Here is an 18,277-nt window from a genome sequence, read left to right on the forward strand (position 1 = left end):
CGATGGCTTGGGCATCGGGACCTGGCGAGTGCTGGGGACAAGGCCGTGCCAGGCTGTCCCCTCCTGGGCTGTCACCCCGGGGAGCTTCAGTGTCCCGTTTCTGTCACTGTCACGCTCCTGTTTGCCAACCTGGCATCGCCAGAGGCCTTTGCCGAGAGGAGAGGGATCCCACGGACCCGTTCCTGCCGTTTTCTGCGGTCTTCCAAAGGTGACACGGGCGGCGCAGGTGGCGGTGACACGCGGCGGGTGACGCGTGGCGGTGACCGAGCTGCGTCGGGCAGGTGGCACAGCTGGTGCCAGGGGTGGCGTCGGCACCGAGCTGTGGTGCCGGCGGTGACGGCTGTGGGGCGGTGGGTGCGCGTCACGCCAAGCTGGGGCTGGGGCGCAGGTGACAGCGAGGTGGCACAGCGGGGCAGGTGGCTGATGCGGGGCGGTGACACGGAACCAGCGCAGCGACGCGGGGACGCGCACAGATGGCGGCAGGGATATGGGCCCCTGCGGGGTGGCAGGGCCAGATGGCAGGGCTGGTGGCGGGCAGGGTGGCACAGGGGGACAGGACGGTGGCGCGGCTTGGGGTGAGGGGGCACATCTGGAGCTGGGGGTGGCACCTGAGGGACAAGGGGGGTGGCGCTGCGTGGAGGCAGGGGGCACGTTTGGGGATGGAGGGGACACATTTGGGTATGGGGGCGGACAGGAGGGGACACATCTGGGGATGGGGGGACACATTTGGAGGCCAGGAGGGGACGCATCTGGGGATGGAGGGACACATTTGGAGGCCAGGAGGGGACACATTTGGGGATGGGGGGACACATTTGGAGGCCAGGAGGGGACGCATTTGGGGGACAGGAGGGGACACGTGGGGGTGGAGGGGCCGCATTTGGGGACGGAGGGGACAGGAAGGGACAGACTTGGGGACAGGAGGGGGCACATCTGAGGCCAGGAGGGGACGCATTTGGGGGCTGGGGGGGGACAGATTTGGGGGTGGAGGGCACATCTGGGGACAGAGGGGACACATCTGGGGACGCAGAGGACGCCTTTGGGGCCAGGAGGGGACACAGCCGGGTCCAGAGGGGACAAATTTGGGACGGGGGGGGGCAGCAGGGGACACGGGGGGGCCCCGGCCCCGCACGGCCCGGGCACTGCGCACCACACTGCGGCGCACTTGGGGGGGGGGGGGGGGGGGGCGCGGAGCGCGCGCGCGCGCACCAGCCAACCCACCTTGAACCGGCCCCCCCCCCCCCCCCGACCAATCACCGCCCACTCCGCCGGGGGCCGGGCCAATGGCGGGCCGGCGGGGGCGGCACCGAGCGGCTAAAGGGGCCGGGGTTAGGCTGCGCCCCCCGCGCCGGGCGGCGGAGGCAGGTGCGGCACCGGCACCGGCAGCGGCGGGATGGGAGCGGCGGCGGGCGGCGGCCGGCCCTGAGCCGCCCCCTCCGGCCCCACCGGCCCCGGGGAGCCCTGTCCCGGCCCGGCCAAACCCGCCCCGCCCCGGCCGGGCCGCCCGGCGGGCGGAAGATGCGGCGCACCGGGGGCCGGTAGTACTATGATTTGGTATGTGGCCGCTTGGGTTGCAAGTGTGCTCGGCGCCCGCGGGGTGCCCGTGCAAGGTGAGCGTGCGGGGGGGGGGGGGGGTCCTTGCATGCACCGGTTGGGAGCGGGGGGGGGTTGCACCGGGGGGTTTGCGCCCGGATCGCGCCGGGGTTTTGCGCCCCGGGCTCGCCCCGCGGCGTGCGGCGGGGTTTTGGGGCGGGGGGGGGCGGGGGGAGCGCGCCCCGGCGGTGCGGTGCGGTGCGGTGCGGGGCGGTGCTCGCGGCTCGGCACGGGGCCGGTTTCCCCTCGGCGCTGGTGCCTGGCGAGCGCCGGGCGCGGTGGGGGGGGCTCGGTGCTTTTTTTTTTATTCCCCCCCTTTTAGGGAAAAAAAAAAAGGAGGAAAAAAAATTAAAAAAATAAAATAAAATAGAGGGGCTGTGTGCTGTCAGGGCTTCGCGCCCGGCGCGTCTCCTGGAGGCACCCCCCGTTTTTGCGGTGACCTCCCCGGAGGGCAGCGGCTGCGGGTCGGGGAGTTGGGGAGGCAGCAGCAGCGCCGAGCTGCGCTGCGGGCGCCGGGGTGCTGCGGGCGCTGCGTGTGTGCCTGCGTCCGCGCCCCGCGCTCGGAAATTCGCTTCGGAAGAAGTTGGTCGGGGAGAGTCCTCGCGCGGGGACGCGGCCGGCCGGGTGTCCCAGGGGGGTGCCTGTCCCCCCGGGGGGTCTCTTGCTCCCCACCTTTTTTTTTTTTTCCCTTCCAGCCTCCCTGGGGAGCGGGACGGAGCTCGCCCTTCTCCGCAGGGCTGTGCAAGGGTAGGCTGGGAGAGCGAGGAGAAACGCAGAGGGGATTCGGTGCCTGCCCTCTCTGCTTCCCCTGCAGTACCCTGGCGAGGTCAGCGCTCCCTTCTGCAGCCTTTGGGGGTGATTTTGTCCCCCCGACGTCCCTGCCCCGGGGAAGGCATCCTTCCTCCTCCCCTCCCGGGGTGGCTGCAGCACCAACCAGGGTAAAGTGAGGCGCAGGGTTGTCCAAGGTCAGGAAGGAGACAGCAGCAGGGGATCACCCTGCTTTTCCTGCTCTGCCTTCCCTCCTGTCAGCCGCCAGCCCCCAGCCATCCCCGCAGGTAGCAGGTGAGCTGCAAGCTGCCTGCGCTCTCCTGCTGCTGCAGCACCGGCTCCCAGCCCCGCCGGGCTCCCCAGCCCCCGGGCGCACCGCAGCCCACCCGTGGGGCTCCCCCCCAGTGGGTACGTGTGGGATTGGGGTCGGGATGGGGCTGCCCTAATGGGGTTGGGGCCCCCCGGCAGGGTGGGCTGCAGGGGCGCGCGTACGGCGAGGCGCGTACGTGATGAATGAGTGTGCCGTGAGTAATGCGTGGGTGGGCGCCGCGCGCGGCGGGCGAGGGGGCGCTGCGGGCCAGCGCGTCCCCCGCGGGGACACGGCGCGGGGATGGGGAGCAAGCGGGCGCTGCGGTGCCGCGCGCCCCCATCACCCCAAAGCAGGGGCTGGAGCAGGAGAGCAGGGGTTTTATGGTGGGGGTGGCGTCCCTCCCCCCCCCCCCCCCCCCCCCCCCAATTCCTCCTAAGCACCGTGGTGGGGGTGTAGGGTGTTGGGGACCCTGGTGGAGGGGCGGGAAGCAGGGACACAAGTGGGTGGCTGTCACCCCGCATCGCTCAGCACCGACTGGAGATGATGTTTGCAGGGGATGTGGCTGCGGGGAGGGAGCCTGCGGCGTGTGCCGAGCCGCCTGGCTGGTGGCAGCGCCCCGTGGGTCTGCTGGTGTCCTGGGGGCCGTGGGCGTCCCCTGGGAGTGCTGCGTGGCTCTGCCCCGTGCCGGGCTCTGCTGCGGTGGCCGCTGCGGTGCCGTCCCCGCGGTGTGTCCGTCCTGAGTCACTGCGCCCTGGGCGTGCGGGCAGAGCGAGCCAGGGCTGCGGTGCGCTGTCCTGCCAGGCTGGCGATGCTCTCAGGCTGAGATCTCCCTCTGCACGCTGAACACGATGCTGTTTTTGACACCCCCAGGCTCGGTTTCAACCCTCCCTGCCTTGCTGGGAGAGGTGGCCTTCCTCCCCCTGCCTCCTCCTCCTCCTTGCGGAGCTGGGCAGAAGCACGGTGCCTTGCAGCCCTGCTTTCCCCGGGCAGTCCCCCGGCCTGGCGAGGCTCTCCGAGGGCTTTCCAGGCGTTAATCCGCTCAGAGAGCGCACGTTATCCCCTCTTACAGCATGGGGGAGGAGAGCGGGGACGTGCCCGTGCCAGGGCGCGTCGGGAGTGGGTGTCGGGGGGAGGTTTAGGGGGGGCCCATCCTCCCGGCGTTCCCGTGGCGCTGTGACGCTGGGGCTTTCCTCCGTCTCCCACCGGTGCGGCGTTGCAGAGATGCTCGTGGGCACGGCGTGCCGAGGGGTGGCTCGGTTTTGGGCAAGGCTGCCATCGAGGGGGCCGCCCGGCCTGTGGCGGTGACCTTGGCTCGGGGAGATACGTGCCTACCCGTGGCGGTGCCGCCGCTCAGGTGCTGCATCCCGCGGGCTGCCGCTGCTCTCCCCGCGCCTCCCTGGCAAGGGGTTGGCTTGGCACCTGCGTTGGCCAGCGGGGGCTTGGCCCAGTTCCCCTTTTTTGTCCTTTCCTGGAGGATTTTTTGCTCCTCTTGACCTGTTGGATGGAAGGGCAGGGAGGGGCGTGTGCGCCGTGGCGCTCAGCGGAGGATTCTCGCGGTGATGCTTTTCTGGCTTGGTTGCCTTTCGGCTTGGACGATGCGGCTTCCCCCGTGCTGGGAGGACTCTGCAAGCCTGCGTTCCCCTCCGGAGCTGCTGCAGGACAGGTCAGCGCGTTCACCTCCCTGCTGGAGGGTGGCAGCGAGGCCCTGGAGCTGGGTGAGCAGCCGGCGCGGTCCCTTCCCGTGTGGATGGAGGAGCCTCTCTCCCTTTCCTTCCCTTCCCTTCCCTGCGGCAGGCGTCTCCCGAGCCCGAGGCCCTCGGTGACCAGCTGGCCTCGGAAAAACAACTCCGTTCCTCCTGCTTCCTGCTGGAGAGGCTGGCATTGGTGGGAGGATTGCCTGAGCCAGGAACAGCGTGATTCAGGAGCTGCTGGCGGGCGGCTCGGCTGTCAGCACGCCGAGTGCTCGCATCAGAGTTATGAGCCGGAGGACCGTGACAGCGGCGGGGCGGTGGGACCGGGGCGCGGGGCTGCCGTGGGTGCGCGGGCACCAGATGCAGCAGCAGGTCTCCCCCGGGGCCGTTCCTGCTCCGGCGGCTGCTCGGGGAGCTGCTGGTTGTTGCTGGGAGATGGCTCCCGGGAGGTGCCCGGCCGCTGGTGTCGAGCGCGGGGATGCCCCAGCTCCGATCCCTCCCGGTGGGATGGCACCGGGGCGATGGGGACGGTGCGGTCACCGCCGGCAGGTCGCCTTGTGCGCTTCATCCCTGCACCCCCAATGGGTGGCACGGCGTTGGGTGTGCACCCACGGGTGCTGATGCGCCTGATGGGCACCATCCCAGCGGTGTCATCGCCGTGGGGCAGCACCTGGGCTCGGGATGGCACCGGCTGCTGCACGGGGCTGTCCCTTGTCCCCACGACGGGGTTCGAGCTCGCCGCCAAGCTGCTGATCCCGCGCCGCCGCCGCCTCTCCCTGCGTGACCTTGAGGCGAGTCGCTTGACCTCCGCGCGGTGCAGTCAGTCCATCTGGAAAATCGGGTTTAAAACGCAGGAATCTGGCTGAAAAAAAAAACAAAACAGATGCAGCTTTGAAGCTGGGGGAAGGGGAGCGGGCTGTGTGGCGGCCGCCCGGGGACGGAGACAGGCGGATGCTCTCGGGGGGCTGCGAGCACCCCTGGGTGCACGGGGGGTGCCGTGCTCGTGGCTTGCAGGGTTGGGCTGGCTCTCTGGGTGGTTTTATTGAGGAGCGAGCAGCTCCTTGCAGCTTTCTGCCTTCTGCGTGCATCCCGTGCCCTGCAGAGCTGCATCCCCAGCCGGTGTCCCGGTGCCAGCCCCTCCTGGCCCAGCATCGCCGGCTTCTTCAGAGCTCCTCAGCCTCTGCTTGTCCTTGGGGCGACCCTGCTCTTCCCTGGGATGCTTTCTGCTGGCCCCATCCTTCCCATCCTTCATGGGGTGGGTCCTCCAAGCACATCCAAAGGGATATCCCCCATTTTTACAGCCAAGCCTCGTGCCGCCATGGCTTTGCCTCCCTCTTTATGGGACAGGAGGGATTGAAAGCCCGGATCTGGGTGGCCCCAGCCTCGTTGGGAGCCCCGTGATGGCATCGTCTTACGTGATGGCAGCCTTCCCTCTCCCGTTGGGATGTGTTCAACTCCACCTCCACATCTTGTATTCTTGCCTCCTGGCACACTGTGTGCTTTTATTTTTCCTGGATCCGCTCTGATGACGAAGCCTGTTGATTGCTTGTTTTTTCTTTACAAAGCGCCCCCAGCTTGGTGTGAGCTACTGCTCCGGGGGGGCACTTGGGGTTCGCATCCCCGCCGTGGCTCTCGCTGCTGACCCCGTTTCGAAACCGCAGGTTAAGTCTCGAACCCCCCTGAACTTGGCTGGGAAAATCAAGCGCGTTTAAAAATACCCTTTCTGTTTGTGCTCTGTTTCTTCTGGCATCTGCGGGTTGTTTTCAAGCATTTCTCCACAAATGTGAGGGTGAGAATCACTTCTTTTAATGGAAAGCTGCAGTCTCCATTATTTATACGCTTTCAGGAGCTGGGGCGTCAAGGGAAGCCTGAATGCAGCGGGGTCGGGAGCAGCACCTGGGCTGCGTTTGTGGGTTGGGAAGGGGCAGAGCCCTTGTCCCTGACCCGACGGGTGCCCCATTGCTTCCTGATGGGCACAGAGCTGGGTGCTGTCCCCATTCCCCTCTGGAAGTGGGGACGCAAGGACACGAGGGGGGTTCCTGCGTGCCCATCCTTGACGTTCAGCCCTGGAGTGGGGAACCCGTCTCCGGGACCTTCATTTTGGGTGGAAGAGTGCTGGTTTGGAGGCAGCAGAGCTGATTTGGGGGATGCTGGGGGCTCGTTTGCTGCGCTGCCCATCGCCCAGCTTTGTCTGCGTGGGGCTGAGCGCAGCCACGCGTGCCGTCACCCGCCGGCCTGCGGAGGGGACACCGGCGCTGCGAGCTGCCAGCACTGACCTATTTTTCCTCCACGCACGTTCTGGCGCTTGCAATCCCCAGGCCGTGGGTGTTCGGTGAGTGCTGGGCCTTTGGGTGAGGCAGGAGCTGTTTGGGGTCACCTTTGGGGGACCCGGGAGCAAGCGGCTTCCAAGCAGGAGCTCCCCAGGGCCCGTCCCCGTGGTGTCTGGGTGTGTGGCAGTGGTGAGCCTCACGGGCAGCGTGCTTCTGTATCTCTGCAAGCTCAGCTGTGTGCAGACCGATGCTCTGCTGGGCTTTTGGGAGCTGAAAATCAACGTCCCGTTCCCCCTGTGGGCTCGGGCAGGAGCGGGGTGCTAGGGATGGAGCTGGGGAGCGAAGGGGTTCGGGCTGGCTGCTCCCTGCTGCCTCGGTGGTGGGTTGGTGGGGAGGTTTTGTCCTCTGCCGCTGGCGGAAAGCGGGGACACTGTCCCTTGGAAGGTCGTGGACGATGCTGCGGCACCCGGCGGGTTGCTGGGGACCCGCTGGGGTGAGACAGCCGCCCGCGCCGGGGAGGCAGGGCGAGCGCTGTCCTTGGATGCTCTTGAGCTGCACGTGACAGCTGCCGGCCCCGCTCGGCGCAGGGGGGCTGTGGGCAGCCGGGGGGGGGGGAATCCCAGTGCTCCCAGTGCCATCTCTGCTCCTGCTGGGAGGCTGGCTGCATCCCAAGGCTGCTCTGCTACCCGTCCCCTCCTGCTGCCGCGGCCGGGCACGCGCGGGTGGGTGCAAGGTCAGGGCAGCCCGGGGAGCCGGGGGTGCTGGCGAGGTCCCGGGGGTGCTGGTGAGGTTCCTGGGGTGCTGCTGGGGCAGGGCCGGATCCTTGCAGCTCTTCACCATCAGGGCAGAGCCGATGCTGTCTCTGCTGACAGGGTGCGAAAGCCTGAGCTCATCGGCGATGCAGCGATAAGGAGGCCCGGGAGGTGCGAGCGTGCCACCGGGGCGGTGCGAAGGGGGCCAAGGTGGCCCCGTCCCCGCCACCACCCCCCGCCTGCACGGATGGGGCCGGGCAGGACCCCGGTGGCAGGGATGAGCTCTAGCAAGGGATGAGCTCTAGCAGAGGGCGTGCAATGCAGCAAAGGCTCCTCGCGAGCGGCTTGCGGCGCGATGCCTTCGCCCTCCCCTCTGCCTGCGAGCGGCAATCCGGTGCCACAGGGAGCGGGGACGCCTGGCCTGACGCAGGGCCGAGGGCTGCCGTCCTCCCCGGGCACCCGCTTTGTGGCGCACGGAGGGGGGTCTGGGTGCAGCCGGCGGAGCTCCCATCCCGCGGGACACCGGGAGGGACGGCGGCACGGCACGGCCGGTGGTGCGCGCTTGTGCCGGAGCCAAAAATAGCCGGTGATGCTCGGCTCCCGCGGCGGGGAAGCGGTGATGTCACTCGCCGCCAATCACCGGCGGCCCCGAAGAGCGGCGCGGAGGAGTGGGAACGTGCCTCCCCGAGCATCCCTCCCCGAGCATCCCTCCCCGAGCAGAGCATCCCTCCCCGAGCATCCCCCGGGGAGCGGGCAGTGGCCGGGTGTTGGCGGATGTTTGGGGAAAAAGGGGGTCCCCCCCCCCCCCCGCCGCGACGCACCGGAGGAGAGGTGCTCGGCCAGCCCAAACCCCGCATCTGCAGTTTCGGGAATCCCCAGCCTGCAGTGCTGCAGGAAGGGAAGGGGCGTGAGGTGGTGCGTGGAGCTGCTGCGGAGCCCCGTGCCGCATCGCCCACCCCCACCCACCCCCCCAGCCCCGTCATATCGATGTTTTGGGGTTGCAGGGAGCCCTGAAAGCCCAGCCTGGGTTTTTCTCCTCGTGCTGGCTGTGCCGGTGCTTTCTCACTGCTGCTGCTCCCCCCTCCAAAGGCGTGAGCTCCCTTTCTGCAGGGGGTGAAGCCGTAGGAAAGAGGCGATTCGGGGCCGGGCACCTCCCTGCCCTGGTTCCCTGTCTCCCTTTTTGAAAGCTGGGCTGAGGAATGTGCCGAGCTTTGCTGCTGATGAAAAGAGCAGGATGATAACAGGCTGCAGCCGAGCTGGGAGATGCAGCCAGGGTGGAGCAGAGCCTTGGCTGAAGGCTGAGAGCAGCGAGTTTAATTGCTCCAGCCAGGGGAGAAGCGGGGTGCCAGAGTGGAAGTCGCAGACGAGTTTCGAGCCTGGGGCTCTCGGTGACACCCAGGGACAGCGACTGGCCCACCTGGAATGGCTCCTGCGGGACAGCCACATCCCAGGGCATGCCACAGCTGCGGATGCTTGGCCCTGCTCACCAAACTCCTGTGGCTTTTGGGGAGGATGAGGGGGTTCAAGCGGGTTTGCTTCTGGTTTTTGGGGTGGGGGAGCCCTTGGGGTTGGCACTTGGGCTTTCCCAAGGGGGTCCAGTGGTTGGCAGCAGGCTCAGCCCCTGCAATGGCCGCAATTTCTGCCTTCCTCCCCTTGCAGGTGCCCTCGGCTCGAGGGAGGAGCCCGAGTTTGTGACCGCTCGCGCTGGCGAGAGCGTGATCCTGGGATGCGACGTTATCCACCCGCTCACGGGGCAGCCGCCTCCCTATGTGGTGGAGTGGTTCAAGTTCGGCGTCCCCATCCCCATCTTCATCAAGTTCGGGTTCTACCCTCCCCATGTCGACCCGGGGTATGCAGGTGAGGCCGGGGGGGGCGCGGGGCTTGGGGGCCGGGGGGCCGCGAGGTGAGCGGTGCTGTGCCGCCGAGCGCGCGGCTCTGCTCAATCTGCTCCTCCGTAGGAAACCGCGCGCGCTCTGCCTCTCATCGCTTTCTTTCCACCCAGTTGGTTTTAATTAAGCAGCAGCACTAGGAAGCCAGCTGGGCTGCGTGGGACGGGAGCAACCGAGGCAGAGAAACCCAGGGTGACGCGTGGTGGCGGCGGCGGCTGCTGCCGCTGCGCCCCGGAGCAGCTGCGAGCCCGGGGGATGCTCGGGGGAGCGGGGCACGGGATCGGACCACCCCAGGGACATCTCCCCGTGGAGGTGGCCAGGAGGAGGTGGCAGGGCTCTGCTGGAGGTGCAGTGCCCACGTGGCTGCACACCAACACGTGTCACCCTCCCCGTGTGGCTTCTGGTGGCACCTCTGAGGGCTGGGGGCGGCCCGCTGGGGTAGACCCATCGCCACGTGCTGCTGCCTTGGGGAGCCCGATTTTGGTGTTTGCAGCGGGTTGAGATATCCCCCGTAAGGATGCGTTTGTGGGGTTGGGGCAGCCGGTGAGGGATGAGGGGTCCGGGGGCCGCAGAGCTGATGGGCTGTGCCCTCTCCCCCCCGCAGGCAGGGCCAGCCTGCACGACAAGGCGTCCCTGCGCATTGAGCAGGTGCGCTCCGAGGACCAAGGCTGGTACGAGTGCAAGGTGCTGATGCTGGACCAGCAGTACGACACCTTCCACAACGGCAGCTGGGTGCACCTCACGGTCAACGGTGAGTCCCAAACAGCGGCGCGGGGCGGGCTCAGGGTTCGTGGGCAGCTCTACATCCAGCCCGTTTCGGCGCCGGTGTCGCTGCTCCGTTCCGGGGGTGGCCCGTGGGGTGGGATGCGGCGGGGTGCTGTGCGCTCGGAGAGCGCAGTAGTGCTGGGAGTGGTCTGCGGATGAGCTGAGCCAAAAGGGGTGGTGATGGATAGGGGATGAGTGTGCTGTGGGTGCCGGGAGGAGGGCAGGGCTGCTCTTACACTGGGACTTGGGGTCAAAATTAGCATCCGTCGCTTGCCCACCCTGTTCACATCCCCATGGTGAGGGGCCTTGCGTCCTTGCAGCGCTGGCGTTTCACGGCGGTGCATGAGGATGGTGCTGCTTGTTGAGCTGGGCTGCAGGGTGTGATTTTGTGCGTGGCTTTCTAGTCCTGATAGGTAACGAGGATGGTAACGAGCCCTCCAGGTTTGGCAAGCCCGACCGCACAGGCTGCCGGGGCTGGGACTTGGCAGAGGGCGGTGCGGGAGGGCACCCAGCACCCGCAGAGCCGCAGATGGTGCTGGGCAGCAGTGCCAGGGCACGTGCGGAGCAAAGGCCAGGTCCCTGTCACCGTCACTGCCGTGGTTTGGGGCCGTTCCCTAGGTTGATGCCTTGTCCAGGGAGGACAGAAGGCCCCGGCGCAGCCGTGCCAGGCGCAGGATTGCTGCAGGGCTGGGGCGGTTTTCCCTTTGATTTCTGACTCACGCTGGACCTCGATTGCATCTGCACCTCCTAAACTAATGAGAAGCCGTCCAGGCCAGCTCCAAGCAGGAACTCTGCTTACAGAAGGGACAAACTTTTATTAGCAATCACGCAGTTTAATTACGCCAAGCTTGTTTAAAGGAAAAGACATCAAGAAGCAGGGCTGGGGCCGCATCTCCTCTTAACAAACAGATCAGAAAATCAAATCTTTGTTTTCTCCGAATTCAGATTTACTCCAATTACTTTTTCATTTTATTAGCGCCGCGCATTAAACTAATTAGCAATTTGTCGTCTTCCACGTCGGGAGACGTCTTTATTTTTAGCGGCAGCCACGCTTTGAAGCAGGACGCGGCCGTGGGGCGCTGCCAGCTCCTCGCCGCCGCCGTGCCCGACCTTGAGCGATTTATTTAACCTTTGGGGGGGGGGACGCTGGGGCTGCGGCGCGGTGCAGAGCTGCCTAATTGAGCCCAATTAGCGGGAAGGAGCTGCGCAAGCAGGGCTCGTGGTGGCGGGGAGCGCAGCAGCTCCGTCCTTGCCTGCTCCCCTGCGACGCGGGGCTGAGCTGCTGGTGTGCTCGGAGAGCTTGGGAAGGGAGGGAGGAAGGAGGAGGAGGAGGAGCGTGGGGAAAAAGGGAGGAAGGCGGCTCTGGTGGCTGGTGGGGCTGGCTTCATGCTCCAGCCGCCCGGGCGAGGTGCAGGAGGAGGAGAGGATCCTGCAAAGGGGCTGGGAGCGCTTGGGGAATGCCCTTGGGCTGCGCAGGGCGGTGGCAGGGACCTGAGCCTTGATTAAAAAAAAAAAAAAAACCCCTGCAGAGCTGCAGGCTGGCCAGCTCCTGGTTTGCCACCGGCTGGTTTTATATCCTCCTCCCTGCCCAGCCCCGAAGGGCTCTGGGGTGCCTGGGAGCTGCTGGGTGGTGCCTGCAGCGTCCCGGGCTACTCCGAGCATCCCGTCCCTGCACGGAGGGGTCTCAAAATGGGTTTTATTGGGCACACGCGGGTTTAATAACGAAATAATAACCGTAATCCTCCAGGCCCAGGAAACAGCTTTCAGGGGGAGGGCTGTGGCTTTCCCCCGGCGCATTAGGATGCTTAATTTTCTTAGGGGGGAAATAAAAAAAAATCATTTTGGGAGACACAAAATATAATTCTTTTTTTTTTCCGAGCAGATTAAATTGCCAACCTGTCTTCCTCGAAAGTGGGCTTTAACAACTGCTGGTAATTAGGGGCGGGCTGTAATCCTGCCAGCCTCTTTAATCAGAAAGGAGCCTTTCGATCTGCACTGCGGTGTTTTCTTATGTTTTGACAATAGCAAGTTAATGTGTGATGGGAATAGGGGGGGAAGGCTGCACATGGAGCCACTGGGGAGGAGGGTGTGGAAGGGGCTGGCGCCCTGGGGTGCCCTCCAGGGGTTTCTGGCTCTCCCCTTGACCGCTGGGCTGTAGGGCACGGTGGGGACAGCCCCTGTGACGTTGCTGTCCCCGCAGCCTGAGCCCCGTTTGCATTTCGGAGCCCCCTTTTGGGGACGTGGGGGCTCGTGGGGTGTCCCCAGCTTGCGTGTGGCCGCCCCAACTCCGTCACCGTGCCACCACGAGGCTGACAGCGCGTGGGACCGGGGGGGTGACGGGGTCTCCCTCTGCCCCCCCAGCTCCCCCCACCTTCACGGAGACGCCGCCGCAGTACGTGGAGGCGAAGGAAGGCAGCAGCGTCACCCTGACCTGCATGGCATTCGGGAACCCCAAGCCCATCGTCACCTGGCTGAGAGAGGGAGAGCTGCTGGCTGCCAGCAGCAAGTACCAGGTAGGTGCGTGGCGGGGAAGCAGCCTGGCCCAGCTGCACGGAGCGGGGGGTGGCGCCCCACGGACCCCCCCCACGTGTCCCTTAAATCAGGGACAGGATGGGTGACAACGTGGTGGTGGCAGCTGCGGCGTGTCTGCAGCCAGCCTTGCTTTCTCAGCTCTTCTCCCTGCTTCTTGGCCGTGGGAGAGGGGTTTTCTGGTGGTGGGGCTGCTGGGGGCTCTGCTGGACCCCCCCCTGGGTTTTGGGTGGGGGCTACGCCTTGGGAACGTGGTGGCTGTGAGGGGGAGAAGGGGGACGGTTCGGGCAGGGGGGGCTTTCCCCGCCCCAGGACCCGTTTCCCATCCCAGAGGCTCCCACTCCTCTCCCAGGCAGCGATTCCACCCGAGCCGTAATTGGTAAATCAGGCATTGGAATCAGCGCAGGCACTAATGAGAGTAATTAGGAATCATTTGTTACTAATTGAAATAGAAGGATGAGGCAGAGTGAGCGGCGGGGAGGGAGCCTGCCTGGGAGCGCGGCTCTCGCTTGCTTGGGGGGGATGCTGCAGCCCCTGGGGGTGACGCTCCCCGGCCCTTTTTTGCCGTGTCCCCGGGGTCCCGATGGGGATTTGGCCACTTGTGGGGCTGTGGGGCAGCGTTGTGGGGCCAGGCTGGGGCTGGCGGCTTGTGCGGGGCCGTGGGTCTCACCGTGCCCATGGGACGCGGGTGCCGCTGCCCGCGGGGAGCTGCTTGGCTTTTATGCCCCCTGCACGTCCCCAGGCCCTGATTGCAGCGGGGCTCGGCCGCTCCCTGGGGACACGGTGCGGGTCCTGTGGGATCGGGGCAGGCAGGGATCCTCCCGTGGGACTCCCCGCTCATTGCAGAGCAGAGCACGGCTTGTTGCGAGGCGTTTGGCAGGAGCGGAGCAGTTTGGAGTCTGCTGTGCGTCAGTCACTCCTGCAGGAGACGAATACGTTGCAAGGGTTTTTTTTATTTATTTTTTTCCCCCCCTTGGCGTCGAGCAGCAGCGCGTGTGTTGGTTTATTAATATCGAAGTCTTGCAGAGTTGGGGAAGCCCATTTCTCAGCCGGCTCTAGCAGCAGCCGCGGCTCTTCTCCATCTCCACCCTCCCTGCCCTTGAGGAAGCGGGGAGGGAGCCAGCGTCCCCGTGCCGGGGGGGTCCCCGTGGGGTCCCCACGTGCTCCAGGGTCCCCTCCTGTTCCCCAGGTGAGCGACGGCAGCCTGACGGTGCTCTCGATCAGTCGGGAGGACAGGGGTGCCTACACCTGCCGAGCCTACAGCATCCAGGGGGAGGCCGTGCACACCACGCGCCTGCTCGTCCAAGGTAGGATCCCCACGCGGTGCCTGCGGGGTTGTCTTCTGTGTCCCCGGGGGGCTGGGGGGGGAGTCACTGAATGCACTGTGTCTCCGTGGTTCTGGGAGCTGGGAGAGGGCGGATTGCCCTGATACATCCCGCTTTGTTCGTGGGGAAGGGGCTTGCCTGCATCCGGCTGATCCCAAGACACCTTCTGGTGCTGGTCCTGGGCTGGCTGGAGGTTGGGGACAAATAAAGCGACCGACAGGAGGGTTTGGGGATGGTGCTGGGAGGAGGCGAGGAGGGCTCTGACGGTGCCCTGATGTGCTCGGGGCCATGTGGGTGCATTAGGGATGATGTTAGGGCTGTGCCACTGCAGAATTATCCCCGGGAGCACCCCAGCCGCCTCCCCATGGCACGGCGGGGACCCCGAGCAGCGGGTGGTGCAGCCCCGGGCCGGTCCCCGGCACGCCTTGGCCGCAGCAGGCTGCCACCCCTCCTGCCCGCAGCCTTCCATTAAAAACGCCATCAATAAATAAACAAGGAAATGAAGCCCAAACCCCAGACGTTTAAATAACATCAGAGCCTGCCAGCTCATCCGACGGCACGGGGAGCAGGATTACGGCCGGTGCCGCCTCCTGCGGAAGCGGCCGGGCTGGGCACCCGGCCAGCACCGGCACGGTCCCCACGGCGTGTGCCTCCATCCCCCTCGTCCCCAGCACGGATGTGGCAGGAGATTTTGGGGGGGACCGGGATGGAGCTGTTAAAGCCAGGGCCGAAATGACTCGCCGGCACCGTGCCCGGTGCCCGATGCTTTGTGTCCTGTTTGTAGGGCAGAGAAATCCACGTAATTGGGGCACCCCGGTGGCCGGGCTGTCAGCTTGCTGGAGCAGCTGTGCCGATTAGCAGCCGGGCCCTGATTGCAGCTCGGTTTTGTTTGGAAAGCGGGGAAAGATTGAGCATGTCACAAAGCGCCTCGTCAGATAGCGGTGATGCATGGCCGGCCTCCCGCTCCTCGGCGCTCGGCTCCCTCTTTTATTAAATCAACCTTTAATTAGGTCAACAGCTACCGGCAGAGAGAGGAGCTGGAGGTGTCCTGCGCTCCGCTGTGCGCCCAGGCAGCGAGCCGTGCCCCTCGCCGCTGTGTCTGGGCAGCTTGCTCTTTTCCCCTGGGTTGTTCCTGCGGGTGGTGAGACCAAGGAAATGTGCTCGGGATTGAGAGAGGTGGGAGCCTGTGTGCCCAGGGAGAGGCAGCGGAGCTCTGAGGGTGCAGGGATGGACCCCAGGACTGCCGTGCCCCTTGGGACAGCCCCGCTGTCCTGTGGGATGGGGTCCCCCACGGCACATTGGGCACGTTTGGGAGGATGCTGGCTCCAGCCCATGTCCCCACGGGGGTGACGCTTGCTCTCCATCCCCAGGCCCACCCTTCATCGTTTCCCCTCCGGAGAACATCACGGTCAACATCTCCCAGGATGCGCTGTTCACCTGCCAGGCCGAGGCGTACCCAGGGAACCTCACCTACCTGTGGTACTGGGAGGAGGAGAACGTCTACTTCAAGAAGTGAGTTTGGGACGGCGCCTTCCCCTCGTCCTGCGCCGGGGCTGCCCTCGCTCCCTGCTGCTCCTCCTCCGGCTTTCTCCCCCCCCTCACCTCTCCTCCCCTGGTCTCTCGCAGCGACCTGAAGCTGCGGGTGCGGATCCTGATTGACGGGACGCTGATCATTTTCCGGGTGAAGCCAGAGGATGCTGGAAAATACACCTGCATCCCGAGCAACAGCCTGGGCCGCTCGCCATCCGCCTCCGCCTACCTGACGGTGCAGTGTGAGTGTGGGAAGCAGGGCCAAGTCCTGATGGATGAGCACGTGCTGGATGGGGTGGGGACGCCTGGCTCTGAGCCAGCCCGGAGGTGCTGCCATCCCAGTACGACCCACAGGGGGACTGGGAGGCTTGGGCAGCAGCCTTTGGGTGGCTCCGTGCTGGGTGCCACCACCCCGGGCAGAAGGGATTTCGCTCCTTTTAATGAGGGCGGGCATCTCGTGGGCGCTCCCAGGGCTCTGTTCCCTTTTGTTGTCCCTGCAAACACCCCATCAGGGCTCTTAATATCAAATCCCCGCTTTATTTCTCGGTATTTGTCGTGGGGGCTCGTTGCTGTGACGTGGTTTTCTGTGAATTTGTAGGGCTGCGTGTAATAATTTCAGGCGGTAACTGATCTAAACAAACGGAGGGGAACAGCTCTGAAAGGAGCGTTTCTTCCCACGCTTGTTCTTTCCGGCTCCCCCTGCTTTAATGGGTAGTTTGCCACCAGCATCCTATGGCATTCGACAGTAATGGCCCAAATTTCTGCAGTCTGCAATTGCAATATTGCTCTGCTGTAAAAGGCTGCAGTGATTTTATTTTATTATGAAAGATAGGCTCGAACAAACGGGGCTTGGAGCTCGGTTTCTGAAGACCTTTCAGCCTGTGACTACAGGCCCACCGCTGGGAGCTGCCTGTTAGTGAAAACCCCCACGTCCGCGGGGCGCTGGGGCTGGCGGTCCTGTGCGCTCCCTTAGGGCACGGGAAAAGGGGCAGGATGCGGCCGGGAGGACGGCGGCAGGGTTCCTGCTGACCTCGCAGGGAGCCTCTCTATCCCATTACCTCCTCCCCGGCTGCCCCACCCCTTGATTACATTTTCCTAAGCCGGTCCCGTGCATGCTGCTCCCTAATCTGGGTTATGGGGCCAGTGCTGGGGTGCCCCGTGGCAGCAGGAGGTTTTGGGGAGCTGTTGGGGTCGCGTTTGCCATCCGGTGCACACAGCTTTGCAAACTTGCACGGCTCCCGAGCTTGGGTGCTTTTACCTCAAAAAAGCTCCAGTGAGGGGTCTTAATTCTGGTGTCAGGCTTTAATAACCCTGAACTCTTTTTATTTTTCCCTTAACTTTGGGGTAGGCTTTCAGCAAACTGGAGCTGGAACGGTTCTGAGCCCCCTCTTTGGCCAGAGAAGCCACAATGAATTTTTCTCATTGACTTTTATGTGTTCTCCTCAGTTGCAGGATGAGATTTCTCTTCCCCTCTGGGTTTTCTCTCGCGGATACCCTTGCCCTAGCGCAGAGGGGACAGATCTGCACATCCTGGGCCCTGCGTCCCCCCGTCACCCATCCCTTCCATCCCAACCTCGTAGTTTTACCCCGAGCTTTGCCTCTGTGCATCAGCAGCACGGGGACGCCGCACCCCAAAAAAACGATTTCCTTCCCCAGCGCAGCGTAAGCCCCGTTAGGATTTTCCCGTAACCTTGTGCTGCTGGTGTCTAGACGAGAGTTGTAGAAATACTCGCTCTCCTTATTAGAAGTAACTTTTTTTTTTTAAAAGCTTCTTATTAAAGAAAGTCTAGGTTCTCTCCAACCCACTCGCATTTAATTAAAAAGCTCTTAGAAGCGCTGTTAATGACACGTTCTAGACTTGAGGATTGCGAGACGTCTTGCTGCGTGGGTGGTGAAACGTGGGGAGGTTAGATACATATTTTAAGCTTTTTTGCATCCTATTTGGAAGGGTGGAGGTGGCTGATTTTTTCCACGCAACCCAGCCTCAATTAGGCATGGGCTGCGAGTACAAACAAATAGGAGGGAAGCGGCTCACGCTGGCCTGACCGCAGGTCCCTTCGCGGTCTCGGCTGCTGCCCTTGGTGTGTTTTAGGGTGCTGGGGTTGGAACAGTTTTTGTTTGCTGGGTTGGAGTTGTTTCCCCTGTACACAGCAGGAGGAACAGAAGCGTTGTCGTCGCCTTGGGAGGCGCCTCCAGGCTTGCCCACAGCCTTTTTTTCCTTCTGGCGAGAGCGGGCTGCAGGGCGGTGTCGCTCGGGGTGTGGGAACGGGTGTTTGGTGCTGCCTTTTAAATGCGGCTTTTAATGAAGCGCAGCTCTTAATGAGCTCCAGATAGGAACCCACTGCGTGCAAATAAAGCCCCCCAGAAACTCCAGCTGTTGCAGTGGATGCGAGTGTGAGCCCGAAGATATCAGCTGGCGGGAGACTTAGGAGCATTTGGGGTTTGGACTCGCATTTAGGGGATTTGGACTCGTATTCGGGGTTTGGACTCCTTGCACGAGCAGTATTGGTCCTCCGCAGCCGGGTGGGGAGGGAGACGGGCTCCTTCCCGGTGTTAACCTGGTGCTGCTCTCCCAGATCCTGCCCGCGTGGTGAACATGCCCCCCGTCATCTACGTTCCCATCGGGATACACGGGTACATCCGCTGCCCCGTGGAGGCAGAGCCCCCCGTCACGCTGGTCAAGTGGAACAAGGACGGCCGGCCCCTGCGCGTCGAGAAGGTGAGGGAGCAGCGGGGAGGGGGGGATGAGGGTAAGGGGTGTCCGTGCTGTCCTCCACCCGAGCTGCTGAGCCCCAGCCTTCGTGTCCAGGGAGGAGAAAGCCCCTGGGTGGGCTGACACTGTTTTTTCCCCACCAGAG

General features: G+C 64.6%; 1 protein-coding gene across 9 annotated transcripts in view; it reads left to right on the top strand.

Annotated features, from left to right (window-relative positions):
* The first annotated feature begins 1,334 nt into the window (after positions 1-1,334).
* The window catches only part of IGSF9B (immunoglobulin superfamily member 9B), a 53,247-nt gene continuing 36,304 nt past the window's right edge, over positions 1,335-18,277 (top strand). For 5 of the 9 annotated variants that reach the window (XR_014574746.1, XR_014574747.1, XR_014574748.1 and 2 more), the window contains exons 1-8: positions 1,335-1,607; positions 9,041-9,238; positions 9,875-10,021; positions 12,397-12,548; positions 13,754-13,871; positions 15,260-15,401; positions 15,516-15,661; positions 17,996-18,138. Coding sequence is in view for 6 of the 9 variants with exons in the window: in XM_083808648.1 (XP_083664774.1) it covers positions 1,544-1,607; positions 9,041-9,238; positions 9,875-10,021; positions 12,397-12,548; positions 13,754-13,871; positions 15,260-15,401; positions 15,516-15,661; positions 17,996-18,138 (1,110 nt within the window). In the remaining 3 variants the exon portion in view is untranslated. The remainder of the gene's footprint in view (positions 1,608-9,040; positions 9,239-9,874; positions 10,022-12,396; positions 12,549-13,753; positions 13,872-15,259; positions 15,402-15,515; positions 15,662-17,995; positions 18,139-18,277) is intronic. The other 4 variants (XM_083808644.1, XM_083808645.1, XM_083808646.1 and 1 more) reach the window with 2 other exon arrangements.

This window comes from Anser anser, assembly GCF_964211835.1.
Source record: "Anser anser genome assembly, chromosome: 22".
NCBI lineage: Eukaryota > Metazoa > Chordata > Aves > Anseriformes > Anatidae > Anser > Anser anser.